The sequence below is a fragment of the Aquarana catesbeiana genome, linkage group LG11 (assembly GCF_042186555.1).
Source record: "Aquarana catesbeiana isolate 2022-GZ linkage group LG11, ASM4218655v1, whole genome shotgun sequence".
NCBI lineage: Eukaryota > Metazoa > Chordata > Amphibia > Anura > Ranidae > Aquarana > Aquarana catesbeiana.
The window spans coordinates 205,715,321-205,740,992 of record NC_133334.1 but is presented as its reverse complement, the minus strand read 5'-3'; the positions used below and the strand labels follow the sequence as shown (position 1 = coordinate 205,740,992).

Genomic DNA, 25,672 nt, shown 5'->3' with positions numbered 1-25,672 from the left:
ACAGAGCGGGTAAATATAACATGTTAATTTTTTTTTTTTTTTTTTTTTTCTTTAAATGAAAATAACCTTTACGAACACTTTTAAGGACACCATTCAGCAAGTTTTAGTTTGTGTTTTCTTTCTTTTAGTAAACTTCGTGCTAAACTTGGTTTAAAACCCCTGGAAGTTAATGCTGCCAAAACAGGTATGGTGTTTGGTTTTGTTTTTTTGTTTGCTTTTAATATTTAAATTAATTTTAAAATGACTGGGATGATGCCTAACAGTGTTCTTTACTTTATAGAAAGTGGCACTAAAGAAGACCCGGTTGCAGCTGCTGTCATTAACCCACTAGCTCTAAAACAACAGCAGGAACTCAGAGAGAAGTTAGCAGCTGCTAAAGAAAAGAGAATGCTGAACCAGAAATTGGGGTGAGTACTCATTTTTGAAATTTTGGGGTATTTTGAGGGATTCTATAATTATTCTAAAACCTTCTTTCAACTAAATTGCTGCCAGACAGGAGACAATGGTGTTGAAGAAAGCAAGTGTTCGTTTTACTGAGTTTTACAATGACCTGAAGAACACTGTCTACTCTTTCCTCATTCCTCCATGCTTCTCTCACTTCCATCTACAGTAAAATAAAATCCTTGGGAGAGGATGAACTATGGTTAGATGATACAGCTGCTTGGATTGAGAGAAGCCGGAAGCTTCAAGCAGAAAAAGAGAAAGCAGAGAAGAGGGTGAGTATTGCCTCTAGAGAACAAACACATAGCTGACTTGTAGATTTAGGAGAGCAGCATTAAATGTCAGTATCAATTGTTTTAACAGGAAAAACTCCTAGCAGAAATGGATGAAGAGTTCGGTGTTTCTAATCTTGTGGAGAAGGAGTTTGGGCAAACAAAGGTTAGTCTTTGAACTAATCCCAAAGGTAATTTAGACTGGCCATACTCGTGTGTGGTTTTGTAGCAGAGTTCTAATTGGTTTCTTTCAGGGGAGACTGAATGTCGGGTCAATCATAGACCTATTTCTCTGCACACCATATCCCCTAAACAAAACTCGTTTGTAAACCCAAAAGGAGATGGTGGGTGGGGCAATGAACAGGTATTTTAATGTGCAATTAAACCAAAATCTCAAATATTACTGTTAAAATAGTTTTGACTTCATAGAAAAATGTTGTGTAAGTTCCAATCTGTTTGGCACTGAGGGCACACACGTGCTGCCCAGCCTGAGGCAGTGTGCAGACGCGGTCCGCTGTCTTGTGCCCATGGCTCGGCCAAGACTCTGCACAAGTGCCATGCCTGTCTGTGGCACTGCCCTGTGCAGGCACCATTTTGAGTATCGCCTATTTCTGGACCGGACATTGGCTGAGTTGGACACACTGTTGGCATCAGGGACCTCCAGGTGGCCGGAAATTAGGAGGCAACTCCTTCTCTTCTATTACTCTAGTTCTGTGAGTATTGCACCTTTTGATAGGCACAATGAGCATGGCAGATCTTACTACGGGAACAGTGGACTAAGCTTACACTTTACTGTTGGGGACTGTCTGTCTTCTTCCACAATTTTTAGAGGAACAGACCAGTTGTGGTTCAGAAGCATCTCCTTAGGTACCTTTTTCTGTCCAAAAAGGAATTTTTGGCTGCTTTTGAAACTGTGCTGGAGCAACTGGCAGATAACCATAAAGATTTATGGCAGGATGACATTAAACAGTTGGTCTCCATCACCGCTGGAGACCGACTGACTCATCAGAAAGCTGACTCATCAGAGGCAGACATCCTCTGAGGACAGCACGGCCCGAAATGTCTCCCAAACCTGTTACTATCAGAATTCTTGGGGCCTAAACTGGCAGGGTTTGAGGTATTAGAAAGCACCCAAGCCAGCTAATTTTTTTGTTGTATCCTAATAGTGTAGAGGATCTGTACAAGGACTGGGCCTATTGGATAAGGTCTGTGCCCCCTAAGCGGTTTGCACAACAAAATAAAAAAAGTGGGTGGTCCTAGCTGGTAGATTTTGTGGTGTCGTATTTAAATAAGACCCTTATAGTACTGGAGGACAATGTACTGGTGTTTAACCACTTAAGCCCTGGACCATTTGGCTGGCTAAAGACTTTTTGCGATTCGGCACTGCGTCGATTTAACTGACAATTGCGCGGTCGGGCAACATGGCTCCCAAACAAAATTGACATCTTTTTTTTCCCCACAAATAGAGCTTTCTTTTGGTGGTATTTGATCACCTCTGCGGTTTTTATTTTTTGTGCTATAAACAAAAAAAGCAACAATTTTGAAAAACAATATTTTTTACTTCTTGCTATAATAAATATCCCCAAAAAATATATTAAAAAAAAAAAAAAACAAACTTTTTTTTTTCCTTAATTTAGACCAATACGTATTCTTCTACAAATTTTTGGTAAAAAAAAATGCAATAAGAATTTTATTGATTGGTTTGTGCAAAAGTTATAGCGTCTACAAAATAGTGGATAGTTTTATGGCATTTTTATTCATTTTTTTTTTTTTTTTACAAGTAATGGCGGCGATCACTTTTAGCGCTACTTTGGGACCATTCACACAGTGATCAGTGCGATTAAAAATGCATTGATTACTGTGTAAATGTGACTGGCAGTGAAGGGGTTAACCAGGAGTGGGCGCTGCAGGGGTTAAGTGTGTCCTAGGGATGTGTTCTAACTGTGGGGGGGATGTGCTATGTGTGACACGACACTGATCATCTTTCATCTGCCTGGTTTGTAAGCATTTTAGGGAGATTGTGTTTTCCATTGCCTGGATGTAAGTTGGTGATCTACAAGTCTTATTTTACAGCTATGGCCTCTACTCGTCAATCTGATGCCCTGTTCGTATTGCCTGAGGGCGCTCAGAAAAGGCAGTGTGCCTCTCCATCCACAATTGCTTATTTAATTATCTTGCGTCTTTTGATGTACAATTAAGTGTAACTATTTTTGACCTGTAAAATTCCTTTTTTGGAGTGCATCACTGCACACAGGTCCCTTCCCTCTTGTTTCACTTTGATATTGCTTGCTAGTAATGCTGAGTGAGAAGGGTTATGCAGGGCTGAGTCAAGCTTTTCGTATTTGCCAGTGTCCATTCACCTTGAGGTGAAGCACAACCAAATGGTGTAAGAATTGGTGCTTCCATTTCCTGTGTAGTACTCCAAGAAAGGGATAGGAAAGTAAAATCTATTTTTTTTTTTGCTAGCCTTAATTCTTCGATTTTTTTTTTTTTTTTTTTTTTTTTTTTTCTTTAGTGCTTGTGCACTGGTCTTTACAATTTCAGCTGTGCTATACTGAGCACTGGCCTAGCTTTTGAAGTGCAGTACTCCGAGTCAGCTGAGCTGGAAATTGTGGGTCTAGCATTGAAGAGTGACCACCTGGCAATGGGTTGTATGTTGGAGGCATTGAAGACCCCAATCTGGTAACCAGTAAAGCCTAGTACACGCGGGCCGACTATCGGGCTACTTGTGGGAAAAAATTATTTTATTTGGGTACATTACCGCGCAATTGTCAGCCAGCTTCTCTGGGTTCAGATGCTGATCTTCACTGCACAGTTCCCTTAAAATGATTATAAACATTGGATTTGGAGAATCCCTGATTCTCCTCTTCTGGAGTCCCACACAGGCGCTTCTGGCTCCTCTTGCCTTCAGAGTGCTATAGCAAGCCACAAAGTATAGTATAGATTGCCCCTATAGCAAGGTAAAAACTTTTACCTTTAGAATCAAGCACTTCCTTCTCCTGCCCAGGACTACATGTCCCATGAGACATTGCTTCTCACACATTCACAAGCTGTTAGGCACTTACTGACATATATGGGTAAAGTACTGAGCTGTCTGTGCGCTGCACTGTATTTTCTAAAATGTAAATAATGCGTTCTGTATGCAGGAAAACTAATCAGCTAAACAACGAATCAATTATGAAAATAATTGACAACTATTTTCATAATAGATTATGCCAATTTAGTTATTTCAGCTCTACTGCCAAAGACATACGGTAGCAAAGAATCACTTCCTTCTGGCCAGGTCACTATGCTTCATGTCGGCTGCATTCCGTCTTCTGCTATAAATTCATGGTCACTTCAGTGACCATGAATTTATAGCAGAACTGCTCCCCAGACGCTGCTGAGATATATGGATAGAATTATTAAAAAATTGCTTTAATAGCTTGCTGACCGATCGCCCTTTTACAGAGGCAGAACAAGGAACTGCCTTTTGTAAACAAGGCGATTCCCCCGTTCTGACAGGTGACATTACAGGGACCTACTGCTCCCAGTGAATGGGAACAGTAATCTGTCATGTCCCTGGCAGCCCCACGCTTTCTACAGTTAGAACACACCTAGGGAACACATTTAAATTAACCCCTTTAATCGCCCCCTAGTGTTAACCCCTTTCCTGCCAGTGACATTTACACAGTGCTATAATACATATTAAAATAAAAAGGATATATAAATTATTATTTTATTTATTTTTTGGATATGTATTTAAGCAAAAAATAAAAACCGCAGAGGTGATCAAATACCACCCAAAAGCTCTATTTGTGGGAAATATAAAGAAAAAAAATGATTTTGTTTGGGTACAACGTCGCAGTTGTCAGTTAAAGCGTCAGTGCCATATCGCAAAAAATGGCCTGGTCATTGAGGGGGCAAATCCTTCCGGGGCTGAAGTGGATAATTAGTGGCTGACACACTACTCATTACTATTATTCATGTGTTTTTCGGCATCTTGGTAAATAATCATGGCCAGTACAGTGTTGGTGCTAAACAAGTACCTGTAATTTATGTGCATAAATATTGTATCCATATTAGTCGGGAGCTGTCTTTTTATTGCAGTGGTTTTTAAGGTTCGCAGTCCTGTACCAGTTCCTCCGCTTCTTTGTCTACCAACTTTATACTTAAACCTAATATGAAGGCAGCAAGCAATCTGTTTGTTTTTCTGTTTACAGACCTATACCTCTACAGATTTGCAGGGACTAACTGTTGAGCATAATATGGACGCCTTTACGGAGGGAAAAACTGTAATTTTAACACTCAAGGACAAAGGTAGGAAGTCTCAACAATGCTCACGTGCCTGAGTATATAGGGTCAACTTTTTAAACTAAACTGTGATGCCAGGTACGTTTGTTATATAGTAGTTTCCCCCCCCCCCCCCCCTCTCACTTCAGGTGTTCTTGATAAAGATGACTCTGATGTCTTGGTTAATGTGAACATAGTAGACCATGAGAAGGCAAATAAAAATGTTGAGCTAAAGAAAAAAAGACCTGATTACAAACCTTATGAAGAACAAGAGAGTGTGGATGACATGGTTGTTGTGAGTATGCAGTTTTTTTTTTCTTTTTTTTTTTTTTTTTTGTTTCTCAACTGGTCTTTTTCTACATAGCATTTGTTAGATGCCTGAATTTATTTTTTTATCCTTAGCTCCGTCACAAATCTGTCCTATCCAAATATGATGAAGAGATAGAAGGAGAAAAGAAGAAATCCTTCCAACTGGAATCTGGGGGAGCAGTGGATGGTTCATGGGAAAAAGAACTGCAGTCAATTCGGGAAACTTTGCACAATCAAGCTCAATCCTTAGAACTTCCAGGGTTGAAAATTGCATCTGAGTATTATACACCAGAGGAGATGGTAAGATTGTAGAATTCAAGGCTAGAGAGTTTTTCTTGATCTTAATTTTAAAAAGCTAAATAGCATTTCCCTATACTACCTTTTAAAAAGGTCTCCTTTAAGAAAACAAAGAGGCGAGTGAAAAAGATACGCAAGAAGGAGAAGACCACTCGAGTTGAAGACCTCATACTTGTGAAGCCGGATATTCGAGAGAGTGATTTTGGTTCTAGGTAGGCACAAGGAAATTTAATATTTACCCTTTTGTTGTAATACAAGACTTTTTTTTTTGTTTGTTTTTTTTCTTTTCTGAATTTAATTTTTAATTCCACCTTCACCAGTCCTCTTCCAGCACGTGAGGGAGAGAGATTCTCTGCCTGATTAAAACAGGAAACGCATCCTACACAATCAATAGAGCACATTGGCTACCAATCCTGAGGCGACAGACTAAGTTTTACCTATGATGTAGGATTATTCTGTCTGCTTTGTAGCATAGGCCTCATTTGCATATGTATTGCATATTATTGTTTTTTTCTTGGATGCATTTACATGCTTCTGCAGCATGCTATGTCTCTATGTATTAAACACCCAACATTGGACATAATTCAGAAGTAGGACTTCTAGTAACTGAGGTTCAACTAGGCTTTCTCTTTAAAGTGAGAAAGTGCTGTGCTTGGTACAAAACCTGTCAGAACAGAAACTGTTCCTGCTAGCTAGTGCTATTTTAATCACTTAAATACAGGGCACTCTCACCCCTTTTCAGCTTTCAGCGCTGTCGCATTTTGAAAAACAATTGCACAGTCATGCAACACTGTACCCAAACAAATTTTTTATCGTGTTCACCCCCCAATAGAGCTTTCTTTAGGTAGTATTTGATCACCACAGGGTTTTTGATTGATTTTTTTTTTTTTTTTTTGCGCTACGAATAAAAAAAAACATTTGTTTTTTTTCTTTTGTTTCTGTTATAAAACTTTGTAAATACATTCTGTCCTTCACTGATGAGGCAGCACTTGCATTCAGCACTGATATAGGCAGCACTGATGGGCATCCCTGGTGGTTTCTAGTGGGTATCCCTGGTGGTTTTTAGTGGGCACCCTCGATGGGTCTGCACTGATAATGTGCTGATTATCAGCGCAGAGCCCCCCTTTAAGGAGAGCAGCCGATCGGCTCTCCTCTACTCGTGCTTTGTCAGCATGAATAGAGGAAAAGCTGTTAAACTGCACTTTCTGGTTACTATGCGATCAGCTGTGATTGGACACAGCTGATCATATGGTAAAGAGCCTACGTCATAGGCTCTTTACTGGGACCGGAGATGCGGTGTGTAAGACTGACACACCACAACACCGATCGCCGTACTGCGTGCCCCCGCCGTTTATCCTGCTGGACTTTCTATGATGCCCAGTCCGGATAATGCAACCAATTTCCATCCGTCATTTTGCTATATGGCGGGCGGGAGGTGGTTAATAAGGAGAAAATATTCTGTGTGGGGCATTCCTGTTGCTGGTACAATTGATTGCCTTGGAGACCAGCTGAGCTAGCACCTGAGATATGATTTGGGAGGTGTGCACAGATCCATGTCTTCCCCTAGTAAAAACAGCTCCTACATTACACTAAAACACTAGCTAGGCACACAATTAACCTTTTGATCGCCCCTGATAAACTGACAAAAAATGTATTTGGGTATAGTGTCGCATGATCCCGCAATTGTCAGTTAAAGTAATGCAGGGCCGTCTCGCAAAAAATAAGCCTGGTCATGAGGGGGAGAGGGGTAAATCTTCTGAAGCTAAAGTTAAGTATGTTGTTCCATTCGTCACCTTGCCTAATACTGAGGTGAATGTTTATTGTGGATGGTAATTAGTTTCCTGTTTTTACCAGGCTTGGTGCCCTGATATTAAAGGGAATGTATAGTGGCTTTGTATGTATTCACTTTTTGATGACCAGGACTTTAAATTACTTTTTTTTTTTTTTTTTTTTGTTAGAAACTTGTGCAATATTGCATGTTAGTATTATGAAGTCTTCTATCCACTCAGTACATGCTGATCTAGCCTCCACTCCACATATTTAGCTATTTTTATTTCCAACTGTGCTAAGAAGCTGGCCCAAATTTTTTCATGAAACTAATAAATATAAATAATATGGCATGCATACATTTATTTATTTCAGGTACTTGTATAGGGCCGTCAATTTACGCAGTGCTTTACATATACATTGTACTTTCACAATAGTCCCTACCCTCAATGAGCTTACAACCTAAGGTCCCTAACACACATTCATACATATACTAGGGCCAATTTAGACAGGAGCCAATTAACTTGCCAGCATGTATTTAGAGTGTGGGAGGAAACCCGCACAGGGAGAACATGCAAACTCCAGGCAGATGGTGTTGTACATGTAAACCACTAGGCTAAAACTGCTTCTTTATATAGTGTACCAGATTGGGTTTCTACCACACAAGATATTGTAGATGTGAACAAGGCCAAGCATTGCTACTTGTCATGGATGCTGAAAAGGCTTTTGTCTAAACTGAACAATCAAAGAAAAACAGTCAGCGCAAAACTTGATAACAACTAAACAGCAGCTAAACACTAAAGGCAAATATATAAACCCTTTTAAGCTATAATAAAATGAACAGTGCAGCGCTAAAACAATAAACAACTTTCAATACGTTTTAAAAATCTTAGTTGTTTATTGTTTTAACGCTGCACTGTTCATTTTATGTTGTCTAAACTGGGCGGGGGTCCCCAAGTCCGAACACATTTCACAGTGGGAGAGATCACTGCACTAACATCGCTTGTTTAGTACAGCGGGTTGGGTTGAACGAGAGGGAAAAATATGTACCAGGCTTTATACTCCCATTCTCAGCCCAGTTAAATTGTCTAATCTAACCTGTCAAAAGAGAACCATTCTAAATAGTGCTAGATAAGGCTGATCATGTTTACTTTGTTGTTTTTGCCATGAGCATTGCAACTTTTGCCGCATTAATTAAAACTAACCCATATATAAACAGTGTAAGGTTGATGCTCTATAATGACCAGTAAAAAAAAAAAGCAAAAACTCATTTTTCAATTGAAATCCTTTAGACTGGCTATGGACTAAAATGAACAGTAAGTGGACCGCATGGGTCCCAAGCACCCCTGTCTAACATACCTGCTCTAATCCTACCCCACTCCATACCAAAATTTGACTAGAGAACTTTGAAATTGGTAGTATTCTATTCTTTAAATACTTTTCTTTAGGTCTCGGGGACGTGGTCGAAGGCGGGTTGAGGATTCAGATGACGAGGAACATATTCTCAAAGAGGCCTTGCCACAATCTGATGACCTTCGAGTGGAGAGTATGGACATTAGTGACCATGGTAAGATATGGTTACAGGTTTATTCACTGTTAGACTTTAGACATTAGTAACACTGTACTTTAGATGTTAAGGTTAACTCCACCTTTCAGACTGTTTTTCATATTACACCCAGATTTATTGTGTAGCGTGAAACGTGGTCTGCGTGCACAATTCCCTCTCACTTTCACGATTGCAGGGTTCTTTTACCTGCCACCTCCTATCATATTTGAACTCAGAGGCTGTGTGTGACTACGCCCGCACAGCCACGTCATTCAGCTGCGATCAGTGAATCGTGCGTGTGATTCACTGATCACCGTTGCATTGCTTGGCAGGCTTTTTACTGCCCAAGAACCAGGAGCTGCTTTGCTCTTTGTTCAACTTTCTGCCTTTCAAATTTCCCTCATACTGCTGATTTTGCCGCAGAAGAGGTTTAGGCTGAGGAACTGACATCATTCACTGGATGGAGTGTTGCGCCTTTTTTTTTTTTTTTTTTTTTTTTCTCTTCATGCTTCTTCTACTAAAGGTAGCATCCATGTTGCTGCTGGTTCTGCTTTGCAAGCACCACGTAAAACGCGTATCTGTTCCTACTACGCATCTACAGGGACCTGGTCACTTCCAACCCTCATCAGCATCAGTGGTGTCCTAGGTGAGTACCTGAGTGCTTGCCTAGCTGCATACCGCCACCCGGGTTTGACATGTCTTCACATGTCACACACGCAAGAGGGTCCACACTCTCCTAGCTCTGTGTCCTCTGAGGTGGCCTACGTCTGCAATCTGGAGTCCAATGACCCTGTAGTTATAGGGTATACTTCTGAATCTTCTATTTCATTGGGGGAGGCCTCTACACTAACCACTCTAGAATTTTTTTTCAAAGTCACACAATTTCTCACGACCGCAGAAGTTCTAAATGTGCCCCAGCACCAATCCCTGCAGAGTCTATCTCCGACCTTCCTTAGACCTTAACAGACTGTAGCTGCTGACTTTAAATAAGTACTTACCTGTCCTGGGTGCCCACGATGTCGGCCACCCGTGGCCGACCCGTCCCTCGGCTCTCGGGACCGCCATCCTAGGTAAGGGAAACAGACAGTGGAGCCTTGCGGCTTCACTGCCAGTTTCCTACTGCGCATGCGCAAGCGGTGCTTTTATGAATGGGACGCGATGTGTTGTGCGACACACACAGTTCCCATAACACACCGTGCCCCATTCCCCAGAAGACAACGCGGGAAGCAGAAGACTGAAGATCACCGTGGTGTAGGAAGAGGCAGATTAGGACGACTGCCTAGCAACAGCCATTTCACGTAAGTAAAACAATTTTTTTTTTTCTTTTCCTCCCATTTTTTTCTAGGTACTTTTTGGTGCTTTTTTTTTTTTTTTTTTTTTTCAGGGTGGACCTCCACTTTAATCTGTGCCATAACTCTTCCTTAAAATGTATTTTCCCTGAAGGCATTTAAGGCTTCAGCAATATCTGGTACTCCTTACTGTTCTTCTGAGAGACTCTCTGACCCACTAAGTGTACAAGACCCAGTTTTATCTCTCCCAGTGTCACCCATGCACAAATATCACTTTTCTGAGTGTTGGTTCCTGCATTTGGACCAGTGCCTTTTTATGGCATCCCCATTGTGGCCCACTCGAGACACCCTGGAAAATAGAGCTTAGGCATAATGGATTCTACTAGCCAACATCTCCTCAAAGGGATTACTGCCTGCAAAGGCCTCACCGGGTCTGGTCTTGTCAGGTTTCAGCACTGCAAAATGTCACCTGTAGACAAGGGTAATCACAATAGTTACTCAATACAAGGGTTCACAGCATATTTACCTTAAAGTATAACTAAAGGCAAACCACCTTTTTTGTTTTGGATAGAGGTGGGGAGGGATTAAAATGCTTGTCAGTTTTAATTGCTGTCTGAGCCCCCATTAAGAAGAAATCGCCCTCTTTGTCTTGTTCACCATTATCATTGAAAATGAAAGTAAAAAGAAAATCCCAAATTAAAATAAAGGGGAAATCCTCCAGTGGGTACACTAGTTCTGATGACCTGGGGTCCCAAAGAAACTCCTTTATTTGCAGGGATTTCCTCCCACTTCCTGTTTTGGCTATGGGACAGGAAGTGAAAGGAAATCTGACAGGGATTCTAACCTGCCCTTGCTCTATCTAAAAAGAAAAAAATTAAATAATAAAATAAATTAAAATGTTGCCTATAGTTCTACTTTCAAGCAATATTAAACCCAAAAGCAAATCTTTATTATATTGCAGCCTACCAATTCTTAGATTTGATGGCTGTATTGGATTTTTTTTTTTGGCTTCTATTTTCGTCTGGTGATCCAGCCAGCAAGACTTTTTTTTTTTCTCAAGCTCTCCTCCAGAATGCACTCATTTACATGGTTAAGAGCAATTAACACTGACTGGTGATTAAAATGATCATTTGATAGGGGGGGTTCAGCCTCATAAGGTGTCAGATTTGGGTGTTGGTCATTCAGGCAACTCTAGGTTTGTTGGGCCTGTTGCCCTATGTTGGACTGCTTTTGGACATCCTGACAGTATTTGAATTTGTGTGACCTTCAATATGTGAGAAAGAAAATAGTAGTTTTTGTACTTGCTGTAAAATTATTTTCTTGAAGTTCATTGGAGGTTATCCTGGCTTACAGCGTGTGTATTTATATTATATATATTTTTTTTTTTTGTCCGTTAGTCAAATTCTCCTCTAGGAACAGAATGTCTAGGCCTCAGGGGCTTCATGAAAGCGATTTAACAGCAAGTAAAAAAAAAAAATCCTATTCCTGTGTTTCCCCATACAAAAGGTTTGAACCATGCTTCTTTTTCCAGAGATGATTCCAGACTCACCATTTGCTTTGGAAGAAGATGAATTGGAGACAGAGTTAGAAAAACGGCTTGAAAAAAATAGACGTTTAAAACAGCTTCAGCAGCAGAAGGAGGGTACTGAGAAGGTATGCATGCACCATATTTGCTATTCCGTCTGCTTTGTGAAAAGCATTGGATGTTATGATTCATGTAAATATAACTGATGTATATATTACTGTTTCTGCAGTTGTGAGGGCTGCTGATCTTCAAATTAGCAGATTTCCTAAATCAAAAAGCCCAGAATTGTGCATTTTACTTCCCTGCTTCAAGATAAAGGGGGGAGGCAAATTGTGTCTCTGCCCACACTCTTCACTGATGAACAATTTCATGCTGTAGCCGCAAATGGCTCCAAATTTAAATTCCTAATATGTGACTTTTAGTATAGTGACCCAATAAACGGGGAGTATATTTCCACAGAAAGAGGTTTTTGCTATTACCTAAATGTCTTGCAGGACAATTTCATGGGTCAGATGGTAAACGCACCAACAAGAAACAAAGTGTTACTAGACCTACTGATTACAAACAATACAGGATTTAGAAATACGGGGCAATTTAGGAAACAGCGATCACAGGTCAATTAGTTTCAGTATAATTCGCACAAATAGGAAACTTAAGGGGAATACAAAGACACCGAATTTCAAAAGAGCCAACTTCCCTAAACTATGATCCTTGCTAGAAGATACTAAATGGGATAAAATCCTAGGCACAAAGAACACAGAAGAAAAAGGGGTGTGCTTTATAAACGTATTAAATAAGTGTAGTAGCCAGTGCATCCCAATGGGAAATAAATTTAAAGGTGAAGTATGGGAATGCAAAAATAGGTAGTACATGATACCCTCATAACTGCATTGCATTTCTTTCCTCAGTTATTTTAGTTTTTGCAGAATAGTCTTTTGAAGATCCCAGAATCAGCCTCCAATGGTTCTTTCTCAGTTCAAAAGTCTCCAGGGGGTGGAAACATCTCCACAATCCAGCCTCTCCTTCACTCCCTCCCTCTGGAGGACATGTGGGTGTGTTTTAGTGAAGAGGTGCACACCCAGGCTGCTATCTAGAACGAGCACGTTCTTCACATCCCTCTGTTTCCATGGCAGCGTGTCCCCAGCTAAAACCCGGAAGCAGAGAGACAGTGTGATACAAGTGAAGTCCTCACCTTTCCCTGGCTGTTATCTGCAAGCTCTCCTCTGAGAGACTCCAACAACTCTCCCCTGGGCTTTGATGTTCCTGTGTCCTTTCGAATTCCATCACAACCCCCCCCCCCCCCCCCACTGCACTCGTTCAAAATCTGTATCGGCGCCTCCTCCAGTCGATGGGGGGAGAGTCACTTCTCATGTTCAGAAATGAACACGGGTAATCTCTCTACACACAGCACTGTGTTATCAGAAGAGGAGACACGGTGAGGAGCATAGTGACCTGTGTCTGTTCTCTGAAATGTACACGTGCTATGTGTAGCGACCATATCTGTGTACAGTACATAGGAGAGGAGACTGACAACTCCCCCAATATGTCTAGTGAGTCTCCTTTTATTGTATATCATACAAATCATCCCTCTGTCACTGTACTCCTATACAGTCCCATCATCCCCATCCCTGTAGGGCATGTGATGGCTCTGTGCGGCATGTGATGAAGGGATCATTATTGCTATAGGGGTACTAGGTAATACACCAATTATGGGGGAACAAAGCTCTGTCCATGTCTGAGGAGCTCTGTGCTTCAGTATGAAAATATAAGTAGATGTGAATGGAAGGTTCATTGTCTCCATATAAAAATCCAGATAGTCATTAAAAGGATTCATTCACAATGTTGGCTCTGATTTTATTTTGTTTTACTATACCAGTAATGCATGGAATGCCTGTGTGCTATCGCATCCATATGTGTATTCTGCTTTACAAATATATTTTCACTCTGGTATATAGTGCTGTGTATGTAAATGTCCTCTACATATTACTATCACTGACTTCTACCTTGGTCACTGACTGAAGTGCTCTTATCTCTGCCGACTCTTCTGACCATTGAAACATGTTGCAGGGGAGGAGGGAGGAGGGAAGACAGAGCAGCTATGCTCTGTAAAGTCTCGGGAGCGAGCAGAGAGAGGACATCAAGCAAAATGACAGGAAAGTGGGTGGATCCAGACTCCAGAGCCAGACCATTGTCGGTATTACACTGTATGAAAGTCTGTAGCCCCTCCCACAGGTATTTAGCTCAATTTTAACAGAATGGCGGCTAAGATAGAACACGAAAGGCACATAGAGGAGAGTAAAAAAAAAAAAATCCTAAGAAATGCTTTAAGTATATAAATAGTAAGAAAGGGAGGTAAGATCATATTGGGCCCATAAAGAATGATGAAGGGAATCTGGTTACTAAGAATGAAGAGATGGGGAAGGTATTGAATTTATTTTTCTCCTCAGCCTTCACGGGGGAAACGGGGGATTCAGTAACCAAAACGGCAATGTTTATTATCCTCATGGCTAACAGAGGATAGAATTTGAAATAGACTTGAAAAACTTAAAATTAATAAGTCACTGGGACCAGATGGCTTGCACCCGAATGTCCTTAAGGAACTCGGTCAAGTAATTGCCAGACCATTGTTCCTAATTTTCACGAACAGTCTACTGATTGGAATGGTACCAGCAGATTGGAGAAAAGCCAATGTAGCTACGATATTTAAAAAGGGCCAAGATACATCCCTGGGAATTACAGACCAGTTAGCCTAACAGCAATAGTATGCAAGCTCTTGGAGGGGATAAGGGACTATATACAAGATTTTAGTAATGAAAACGGTATCATTAGCAGTAATCGGCATGAATTCATGAAGAATCATTCTTGCCAAACCAACCTATTAACCTTCTATGAGGAGGTGAGCTGCCATCTAGATAAAGGAAGACCTGTAAATGTGGTTTATCTGGATTTTGCATTTAATACAGTTACCCCATAAGCGATTACTGTACAAACTAAGTTCTGTCGGCATGGACCATAGGGTGAGTACATGGATTGAAGTAGTGCTATATGGGGAGTACTCGGATTGGGCCAGTGTGGAAAGTGGAGTCCCCCAGGGTTTTGTCCTGGGACGAATCCTATTTAATGTATTCATAAACGACCTGGAGAATGGGATAAATGGCTCAATCTCAGTATTTGCGGAGGATACTAAGCTAAGCAGGGCAATAATTTCTCCGCAGGATGTGGAAACCTTGCAAGAAGATTTGAACAAATTAACGGGGTGGGCAACTACATGGCAAATGAGGTTTAATGTAGAAAAATTTTAAATGATGCATTTGGGGGCAAAAATATGAATACAATCTACTCACTAGGGGGAGAACCTCTGGGGGAATCTGGGATGGAAAGTGACCTGGGGGTCCTAGTGGATGATGGGCTTGGCAGTGGCAGGCAATGCCAGGCTGCTGCAAGCAAAGCAAACAGAATATTGGCATGCATTAAAAAGGGGATTAACTCCAGACATCAGATAATTCTCACACTCTACAAGGCTCTGGTCTGACTGCACCTGGAGTATGTTGTCCAGTTCTGAGCACCAGTCCTGAATATGAATTTGTCCGCCAACATCTGCACCTTTTAGTGCAAGAAAAGCTCAAACTGCATCCCTTTTAAATTATATGCATGTCTTCACACTGGTCCGTTGTACTTCCGTTTGTGGTCTTAAAACTCTTGCTGCATTTTTGGTCAGTTAAAAAAGCTGCACCAAAAACACGCCTCCCTGTTAAAATGCATTGAAAACAAGGCAAGAACGCATCAATAACGCACCCATGTTAAATTTTTTGAGTCATGTGACCTATAAAAGGAAAAAAAAAAAAAGCAAAATCGTGGCACATTTTCTGCACTTTTTTTCTACAAAATGCCGATTTAACGCCATTTTCAGTCGATATGTTTCAACTGCAGATCTTCTCCCCGCACCCGCTATTTGAAAAGAACTCTGTATGAATGAACTACGAGTACCGATATCCTTTGCAGTTGATGGCTTGTAGTTCTCAACTACCAGTGCACTGTTGAGCGCTCTAGGTAGTTCATTGATTCTTCTTGTCATTGTTTAACTGCCTGCCCGTACGAGGTACGAGCAGACAGCTTACACTGACAGGTGAAAAAATAAACGCTCGTGCCTTGAAAATTAATATCTAAAATATTTGTGCAGCAGCTGTCTTGTGCGATTAGTAAATAATGTCAGAGAAATCCCGCGAACAAACGGTGCATGCATTATTTAGCTTACACCTACAGTCTGTAGGTGCCCTGCACTGCACCCCTAATCTGATTGTGGGTGCAATACATTCCAAGTTCCTCCAAAAAAATAGTAAATCTTATTTTTCTGGGTGAACTTATAGTTTTTAATCTACCCAGTTCTTTAGACTTTAGAACATTACATTTTTTAAACAGAAGCTGATTCATAAGAAACGGGACAGTATAAATAATTGTGCTTTTATCCTTTTAATCATGTAGTGTGGCGTCTCTAAATTTTTCAGTGCCCAGCCACATGTATTGAATAAAAAAGTTTTTAGGTATACTTCCGCTTTAAGGCTCCATTCACACAAATGCAATATTATTTTTAACATAGGTTCTTATGGAACGCATTCACATCAATGCATTTTTGTGTCCTCTGCAATTTGGAAAGGGTCTGACTTAACGGTGCTTTTTTTGGTTCAATAGACTTCAACAGAGAAGATGCAGAAAAGCATGTGCTGTGTTTTTTACCACGATTTTGCGCCGTTTTGCGTTTTTAATCTGCCCATCGAATTTCCCCCCAAATAAAGCATAAATGCAAAAAGCACTGCAGATACACTTAAAAGCCAACTGCATAGGTGTGGATGGAGCCCAAGTACACATTTTTGCTTTTTGCAAAGTTTCATGTTAATGAAAAAAACTTTCTGATTTTACATGAATATGCTTCACATTTGCTCTTTGAATGTTTGCTCTTTTTAAGGTGGTTTCAATAGTAAAAAAGGTTACCTCTCAGAAGAGTCAAGATGAAGGAGATGATGATGACGATGATGATAAGAAGGGGTCCATTGTGTTCAATGCAACCTCTGAATTCTGCAGAACACTTGGGGAGATTCCAACTTATGGTCTGGCAGGGAACAGAGAAGATCAAGAGGATTTAATGGTATGAGGCAAATAATTGGGGCTCCAGTTACTTAGCTCTGCTTTATGCTATCCTCCTACTTCCAGGCGTCTAACAAGTCTGTATGACATTTTCCTAGGACTTTGAGAAAGAAGATGAGGAATCTGAGAAAGAAGGAGGAGAGTCTGATGGAGAAGAAAATGTTGGCTGGAGCATGGTGAATCTTGATGAGGAGAAAAACCAGCATGAGGTGTGTTGTGAACAAAAGGCTTAATCTCCATCTTAGTTCTATTCTATTCTTTCTTTTCTTGTATAAGCAGCATCATATAGTTTACTTGGCATGTAAAAAAACAGCTGGCCATAGCACTGGTTATTTGCAGATTTAAAGTACGCATTCTGTCATGTTTTCATGGGGCGAACAAAAAGTTTTCTTGCAGGTTAAATAAACACAAGTGCATGGAAACCAAAGGCCAGCACCCTGAGGCTATAACTCTCCCACCTCATCCCTGCTCAGTTTCACTTAGTATCCTTCTGGAAGAAGAGAGAATATATATTCTCCTATTTTTGTTTGAATTGGAAGATTATTTTCTTTTCAACTGCTATTGGTAGATTCTGGGCAGATGTTGAAAATCTTGGCAGTTTTTCCAGTTAGCCAAGGAGTGCAGTATTTCTCATTTCGGTATACTGTACATAATTGTACTCTCTGCAAGGGTGTCCACTATTCACGTCAAGACCGTTTTTTATATGGAGATTTCTTGCAGAATTATCAGACCAGAGCAGCGGCAGTTTTGTTTCACCTCCTTGAAGACTCACTTGTTTCACAGTGAGATTGAAAAAAAGGCACAAGTACATCTTGTTCAACCAATAAAAAAAATATAGTATAATAAATAAATGGAAAACCTCCATATACACAATCCTATACCCAGCCTCTTGCTGTTTCAGGATTTTTTCCTGTTTATGTACCTGAGGTTATTGTGTGCAGTACTTGCTTTACAAGCAGCTTAGCTGACTGGGCATTGTTGAGGGGGTTATCAGCTATTGATGACCTTCCTTTGTCTATTTGGGCTATGTATGTCTGGTGGCGTGGCATTATGTATGCCCAAGCTGCCATTTAACTTTTAACAGTGTAATACTCTTGCTGTGCTCTGGTGGCTGGCTGTTTTTTGGTTACTCAGTCCAGGACTTGATGACTCTGCAGAAAGGAATCACTAGTGTGCGCACTCAAACCTCTCTTCCTTCCGGGGTTTCTTCCCACTTGCAGCGGCTCTGCCAGAGACAACAAAATGGTGTTTGAGGGATGCCAGACAGAGTTTTACTAAAGTAGAACTATAGGGAAAACTTTTGTTTGCTTCTGTGTCCCATTTTGGAGCTTTCCCTTCACTTCCAATCCCATAGCCAAAAGGGAAGTGAGACAAAATCCTTGGGGACCCCCAGGTCACCAGAACTAGTGTCCCCATTGGAAGATTTCCCCTTTTATTACTTATCTGGGAACAACCACCAAAATTCTTTAGTTATTCTTTAAAGAAGCATCAGTCTTGTGTGGAGTGTTGTGAAGAACTGACAAACTGCTGTCCTGTGGTTATTGCAATTTTTCCACAAAGATGGTCCCACAGCCAGCTGGTCTGAGTATTCTTGGGGAACTGGGGCAGTTTTCTTGCTTTAAGGTACAACTGATTTTTACAGCATGCCTTGCACTAATGAGGATGGTGGCCATTCTACAGCTGCAAACGACCCACCACCTGGGGGCCCTATTTGCACTTTATGAAAGGTTAACCTGTTGGCGATGGGCGCGTGCCAATTTCCGGCCTCAGCGCCAGGCGGCTGCATATTTGCGTGCAATATTGCCTGCTCCCGGCACAATGACTGGTGGCTCACGGAAAGCTCCTGATCGCAAGCAGCTTCGAGACTGCTGCAAAACAGTATCCTGTCTGCCTGGAACAAGAAAGTCCGGGCGCTAGATTTTCTGATGCGCTTGTCGCCAATAGTGCGTCAGAGCCTCAGTTGGTGGTTGGTGCCCGAGAATCTGCGGAAAGGGAAATCCTTTTTACCAGTTACCTGGAAGATGGTAACAGATGCCAGCCTTTTGGGTTGGGAAGCAGTTCTGGAAGAGACGACTGTCCAAGGGAAATGGTCCAAAACCAAGAGGACCTTACCCATCAACATTCTAGAGATTCATGCGGCGTACCTAACCCTAAAGTCCTGGACATTCAGGTTGCAGGGTTGTCCTGTCAGGATCCAATCCGACAATGCCACAGCAGTGGCTTATATCAATCACCAAGGGGTCACTGGGAGTCGTGCAGCCCAGGGAGAGGTAAACCAGATCCTAATCTGGGCAGAAAAGCATGTGCTGTGCATATCGGCAGTCTTCATTCCAGGGGTAGAGAACTGGCAGGCGGACTACTTAAGTCGCCAGCAGTTCCCGGGGGAATGGTCTCTTCACCCCGACATCTTCCTGGCTATATGCCAAAGATGGGAGATCCCGGATGTAGATCTGTTTGTGTCCAGTTTCAATAACAAGATCGACAACTTTGTGTCAAGAACAAGGGATCCACTTGCATGCGGGACAGATGCGTTGGTGACTTCGTGGCATCAGTTCTCACTGATTTATGTATTCCCTCCTATTCTGCTGCTACCACGACTACTTCGCAGGATCAAGCAGGAAAAGAAGTCGGTGCTTCTAGTGGCCCAGAAGATCTTGGTATGCAGAAATAGTGAAGATGGCGGTAGGGTCTCCATGGACCCTACCACCACGTCCAGACCTGCTATCGCAGGGATCAGTGTTCCATCCTACCTTACAAACGCTAAATTCAACGGTTTGGCTATTGAAACCCACATTCTAAACAATCATGGGCTTACAGGCTCAGTAATTTCTACCTTGGTTAATGCAAGGAAGCCAGCTTCCAGAATCATTTATTCTAGAGTCTGGAAGGCATATGTCTCCTGGTGTGAATCCAGGGGTTGGCATCCCAGAAAGTATGTCATAGGGAGAATCCTTGCTTTTCTGCAAATGGGGTTAGAGATGAAGCTGACCTTGAGTACTATCAAGGGCCAGGTCTCAGCCTTGTCGATATTGCTTCAACGTCCGCCTGCCTCGCATTCTTTGGTCTGAAGCTTTATACAGGTGGTAACAAGGCTTAAGCCACCGGTTAGAGCTCCCCTGAACCCCTGGGACTTGAATTTAGTTGTGTCGGCATTACAGAAACAGCCTTTTGAGCCGATATGACCTATTCCCTTGATCCTTTTGACAAGAAAGCTAATTTTTCTGGTAGCCGTTTCTTCTGCAAGAAGGGTATCAGAATTGGCAGCTCTTTCTTATAGAGAGCTATATTTAATTATTTATAAGGATAGAGTAGTATTGCGTCCTCATCCTAGCTTTCTACCGAAGGTGGTTTCAGGTTTTCATCTAAACCAGGATATTGTTCTGCCTTCATTTTTTCCAGATCCCTGTTCTACGGAAGAAAAGTCACTACATTCTCTGGATGTAGTGAGACCGGTCAAAACCTATTTGGAAGCGACTGCTCAGATTTGCAAAACGGATGTTTTGTTTGTGTTGCCTGAAGGTCCTAAAAAAGGACAGGCAGCGTCGAAATCTACCATTGCTAAGTGGATTTGACAGGTAATTGTTCAAGCTTATGGTTTGAAGAGGAAAGTTCCACCTTTTCAAATCAAAGCGCACTCCACCAGGACTGTTGGTGCTTCATGGGCAGTGCATCACCAGGCCTCCATGGCTCAAATCTGCAAGGCCGCAACTTGGTCTTCAGTCCATATATGCACCAGATTCTATCAGGTGGATGTGAGAAGACATGAAGATATCGCCTTTGGGCGCAGCGTGCTCCAGGCAGCGGTACAAGGTCCTCAGATCTGATTGCACCCTACTATTGTTGTGTCTCCCTCCCCTCAGATAGCATTGCTCTGGGACATCCCATCAGTAAATACTGTGGCTCTGTGTCCCGTGATGTACAAAAAAGAAAATAGGATTTTTATAACAGCTTATCTGTAAAATCCTTTTCGAGTACATCAGAGGTCCCTCCCCTCTTCTAATATACATATATTGCTTTGCTACAAAACTGAGGTACTTCCAGTAAGGGGAGGGGTTATATAGGGGGCTAAACTTCTTGTCTAGGGTGTGCCAGTGTCTATCACCTAGTGGTGCCTATATAATCCATCAGTAAATACTGTGGCTCTGTCCCATGATGTACTCGAAGAAAAGGATTTTACAGGTAAGCTGTTATAAAAATCCAATTTCTTTCTCGAACATCACGGGACACAGAGCCACAGTAATTACTGGTGGGTTATATAGGGTATCTCCGGTGATTGGACACTGGCACACCCTATCAGAAAGTTCAACCCCCTATATAATCCCTCCCCTTGCAGGGATACCTCAGTTTTTACGCCAGTGTTTTAGGTGATGGACGTGTAAATATGTCCTGTGCTGAGTTCCAAAGGGAATATCCCATATCCTATACTGGGGCAAGCCAGGCGAACCGGATCCATTCAAAGTGTTCTTTCTAGGCCGAATTGGATGGTACCCGGGCCTCGTGTCCGAAGAAACGAGGTTTTACCTGTAACTCTTCTCTTTTTAGAGAGCTGGACCCCGCATATTAGAAAATGGTGCTTTACAGGTCCAGAACTGCAGGATCCCCCTATTCGTAGGGGGCCCCAGTCTCCGTGAGAGGTGAAGATTGGGTCTGTGTAAACTGAACCCTGCGGCTGGATAAGGTAAGAGGAGATTCCACAGAATTTTTTAATTCTAGTAGGGTTTCTCCTTTAAGGTAAATGCATGCTATGCCTATTGTGATCACCAGGGGCTGCCAAGAGAACAAACCTTGTCATGCTGATGTCGGTCTCAGTGTTCAGGCTTCACAGCGTTTCCGGCCGGCTCAAGGTAGTGTTTCGGGAGGGTCGGCCAGGAAGCGCTCGTTTTTTCGAAATTCAAGCGGGGGAGGTAGAGGAGGGGGGGGCGGGATGTCAGCACAGGTGCTTAGACTCCCACTCAGGCCAGCTGCAGGCTATTAAAGCACTCTGTACAGGTGCACACAGCCTTCGGAGGGACACAGAACTGACAGGTCGCATGTAAGGTGGGACACAGGCATTCTCCTAGGCAGCATTTACTAAGTAACACCAGACTGAGCATTGGGTAGCAGGGCTTTTAGCCTGACTACATCGCTCAGCAGTCAGTGTTCATTTTGTGATGCCTCCACCTTGTTGCTTTGCACTATGGGTAGAAGAGGTTCAAACACCCCCAGAACCAGAGACACTAGGGGATCTCGTTCAGGTTCTGAGGACCCCCTGTCAGCAGCATCCTCCCCCCCTGAGGGGCCAGGGACGGCTAGCCAGGGAGAGCCATTGGGGTCAGAGGCTATACCTGCCTCCGGCACGTCAGGCCCTGTATATATTACACAAGAGGTTTTTTCCCCAGCTATTAATGTTTTAGAGGAAAAATAATGGCCATGATTACGTCTTCACTTGGTGGAAAAAAACGCACTAGGCCTTCCTCTGTTTCCCAAGACCCTCAGGAAGAGGAGCTCAGGGATAAAGGAGACGAATCCCGTTCAGAGGATCAGGATGGGACGGATGATTCCTCTTCGGAGGAATCAGGTGGAGAGGGACCCTCTGCGACTTCCCGAGAGGAGAAAGTCTTAGTGCAGATCCTTACTGGGTTGGTCCGCTCCACATTTAAGTTGCCCGTACCTGAAACTGTTAAAGAATCCTCTTCTGCTTTGGGGTCACTGAAACCTTCTCAAGCAGCACAGGCTTTTCCTGTTCATAATTTACTTGAAAAGCTCATTTATTCTGAGTGGGATCACCCAGACAAACTTTTTTTCTGCCGAGAAAGTTTTCAACACTTTATCCGATGGAAGAAAAGTTTATTAAAATGTGGGGAATACCGGCCATTGATGCCGCCATTTCCTCCGTAAATAATAGTCTGACTTGTCCTGTAGACAATGCTCAGGGATCCTGTAGACAAGAAGATGGAATCCCTATTGAAGGATGTTTTTTTTCCTTGGCAGGTTCAGTGGCCCAACCTGCAGTTGCAGCGATTGGAGTCTGTCAATACCTAAGAGACCATGTTAAGCAGGTTATCAAGGTATTACCTGAACAGCAGGCCCAGGGGTTTGCTAACCTTCCTGCGGCCTTATGTTACGTTGTTGACGCCATCAGAGATTCTGTCGTGAAAACCTCTCGTCTTTCTCTGGGGTTGGTGCATATACGTAGAATCCTATGGTTGAAAAATTGGTCAGCCGAAGCACCGTGTAAGAAGCTCCTGGCGGGGTTTCCATTTCGTGGTGAAAGGTTGTTTGGAGAGGACTTGGATAGCTATATCAAGAGAATCTCTTGTGGGAAAAGCACTCTCTTACCTGTTAAGAAGAAGAGTAAGCGTCCCTCTTTCAAACGGACTCTCTCCCCAGCGCCTGGGGCTTCAGCCTCCAGGCAGTCTCAACGGCCTCCTCTGTCTGGGGCCAGGGACAAGAGTCAACCCCAGGGAGAGAAGAAGTCCTGGGGGAAGAAGCCTACTAGGCAAAACACTAAGATCTCTGCATGAGGGGGCGCCCCCGCTCGCTCGAGTGGGGGGAAGACTGCGGCAGTTCTCAGAGCTCTGGCAGGAAGATTTCCAGGACAGATGGGTAATCTCCACGGTAACCTTTGGGTACAAGCTGGAGTTTCAGGAATTTCCCTCTCCTCGGTTCCTCAGATCAGGTGTTCCTAGAGACCCAGAAAAGAAGCAGTCGCTCCTTCTAGCGTTAGAGCGACTTTTGTCGCAGGAGGTCATTATGATGGTTCCTGCAAAGGACCAGGGATTGGGCTTCAAGTCCAACCTTTTTACGGTCCAAAAACCAAATAGGGATGTCAGACACATTCTGGATTTAAGGGATCTGAACCGATTCTTAAGGATTCAATCCTTCCGCATGGAATCAATTCGGACAGTAGTCTCCACCCTGCAGGGAGGAGAATTTCTGGCATCGATAGACATCAGAGATGCATATCTGCATGTGCCCATTTTTCCTGCTCTTCAGAAGTTTCTGCGCTTCGAGATAGGAGGGCGCCATTTCCAGTTTGTGGCTCTGCCCTTTGGGATAGCCACTGCACCTCGAGTATTCACAAAGATCTTGGCTTCTCCTCTGGCCAGATTAAGGGCTCAGGGTATAGCTGTCATAACTTGAGGACCACAGTCAGGTATCTGGAACACCTGGGTTGGATCCTCAACATAGAAAAATCTTTCCTAAAACCAGTAGAAAATTGAGTACTGTCCGTGATACTTTTTTTATTTGCACTAACATACAATTTTTCAGGACAAGCTTTCGGGGTATGTCCCCTTCTTCAAGGTCCAAGCAGTACTGATTCACAAATTTTTAAGCAGAATGAAAAAACAAATAACCGAGTACCTCTAGTCACCACATACAACCCAGCACTTGAAGTGATCAAAAAGATAATCAAAGATTTACAACCCATTATAACAGAGGATGAAACTCTGAAAGGAATATTCCAACAACCCCCATTATTGGCTTTCAGACAACCACCCAACCTCAGACACAAACTAATCAGCAGGAAACTTCACTCTGATTATGAAGTCACAAATAATGGTAGCAAACCCTGCAATAAAAAACGCTGCAAACTATGCAACCAGATAAATCTATCCAAAAGTGTTACACACACAAATGGGACCTTCAATATCATGGGATCTTACAGCTGTACCTCAAGTAATGTTGTGTACCTCATCCAATGCAAAAGGTGCAGCAAAGGATCTTATGTTGGTGAAACAGGACAGAAGTTGCAAGCGAGGATGAATTTGCACAGACATACCATCAAAGAACATAAAGAAGACAGTTTATGCACACCTGTGGGACATCATTTCTCACAATCGGACCACACTATAGAAGACCTCAATGTCTTAGTTCTTAAAGGGAATTTCAGAACTATCCAGGAAAGGAAAACGTTTGAACTAAGAATGATACTTCTTTTTGACACGAAGAATAATGGCCTGAATTTAGATATTGGTTTCCTTACACATTATGCTAAAGTTTTACGACCGCTCTGTGACTAGTATCCCCCCCCCCCTGCATTCCCCCCTAGCTCTCCCTCTGTCTTATCTCACTAACTCTGCTGCTATCTTTATTACCATTGATTTGTATGTGTTTGGTTTTCTCTGTTTTTTTGGGTTTTTTTCTTCTTCTTTAACATTCTGCTTAAAAATTTGTGAATCAGTACTGCTTGGACCTTGAAGAAGGGGACATACCCCGAAAGCTTGTCCTGAAAAATTGTATGTTAGTGCAAATAAAAAAAGTATCACGGGCAGTACTCAATTTTCTCTGTCACAATTGCACTAATATGGCTACAATCAAATCAACTAAAACCAGTAAAAAGACTGGAGTATTTAGGTCTGATCATAGATACAAGCCAGGAGAAAATATTTCTACCCCAGGCAAAGATCGCTGCTTTAAGAGAGCTGATTCTGGCAGTCAGGTCCAAGAAGGGTCCTTCTGTCCGTCTTTGTATGAGACTACTAGGGAAGATGGTGTCTTCATTCGAAGCAATTCCCTATACTCAGTTTCATTCAAGAATGCTGCAACACAGTATTCTGTCGACCTGGAACAAGAAGGTTCAGGCATTAGACTTTCTGATGCACCTGTCACATGCGGTGCGTCAGAGCCTCAATTGGTGGCTCATACCCGAAAACCTGCAGAAGGGGAAATCCTTTTTACCGGTTACCTGGACGGTGGTAACAACAGATGCCAGTCTGTCAGGTTAGGGAGCAGTTCTGGAACAGTCTGCGGTTCAGGGGATATGGTCCAAGACAGAGAGGACTTTACCCATCAACATTCTGGAGATCCGGGCGGTATATCTAGCCCTAAA

At 42.5% G+C, this 25,672-nt stretch overlaps 1 protein-coding gene across 3 annotated transcripts in view; it reads left to right on the top strand.

The window, feature by feature from the left end:
• Window positions 1–25,672, top strand: part of SART1 (spliceosome associated factor 1, recruiter of U4/U6.U5 tri-snRNP) — a 301,899-nt gene that overhangs the window by 241,958 nt on the left and 34,269 nt on the right. For all 3 annotated transcript variants that reach the window (XM_073605184.1, XM_073605185.1, XM_073605183.1), the window contains 12 exons: window positions 129–184; window positions 281–407; window positions 611–716; window positions 805–879; window positions 4,916–5,012; window positions 5,135–5,280; window positions 5,388–5,594; window positions 5,685–5,803; window positions 8,807–8,925; window positions 11,725–11,846; window positions 16,682–16,861; window positions 16,959–17,069. In XM_073605184.1, coding sequence (XP_073461285.1) covers window positions 129–184; window positions 281–407; window positions 611–716; window positions 805–879; window positions 4,916–5,012; window positions 5,135–5,280; window positions 5,388–5,594; window positions 5,685–5,803; window positions 8,807–8,925; window positions 11,725–11,846; window positions 16,682–16,861; window positions 16,959–17,069 — 1,465 coding nt within the window. The remainder of the gene's footprint in view (window positions 1–128; window positions 185–280; window positions 408–610; window positions 717–804; window positions 880–4,915; window positions 5,013–5,134; window positions 5,281–5,387; window positions 5,595–5,684; window positions 5,804–8,806; window positions 8,926–11,724; window positions 11,847–16,681; window positions 16,862–16,958; window positions 17,070–25,672) is intronic.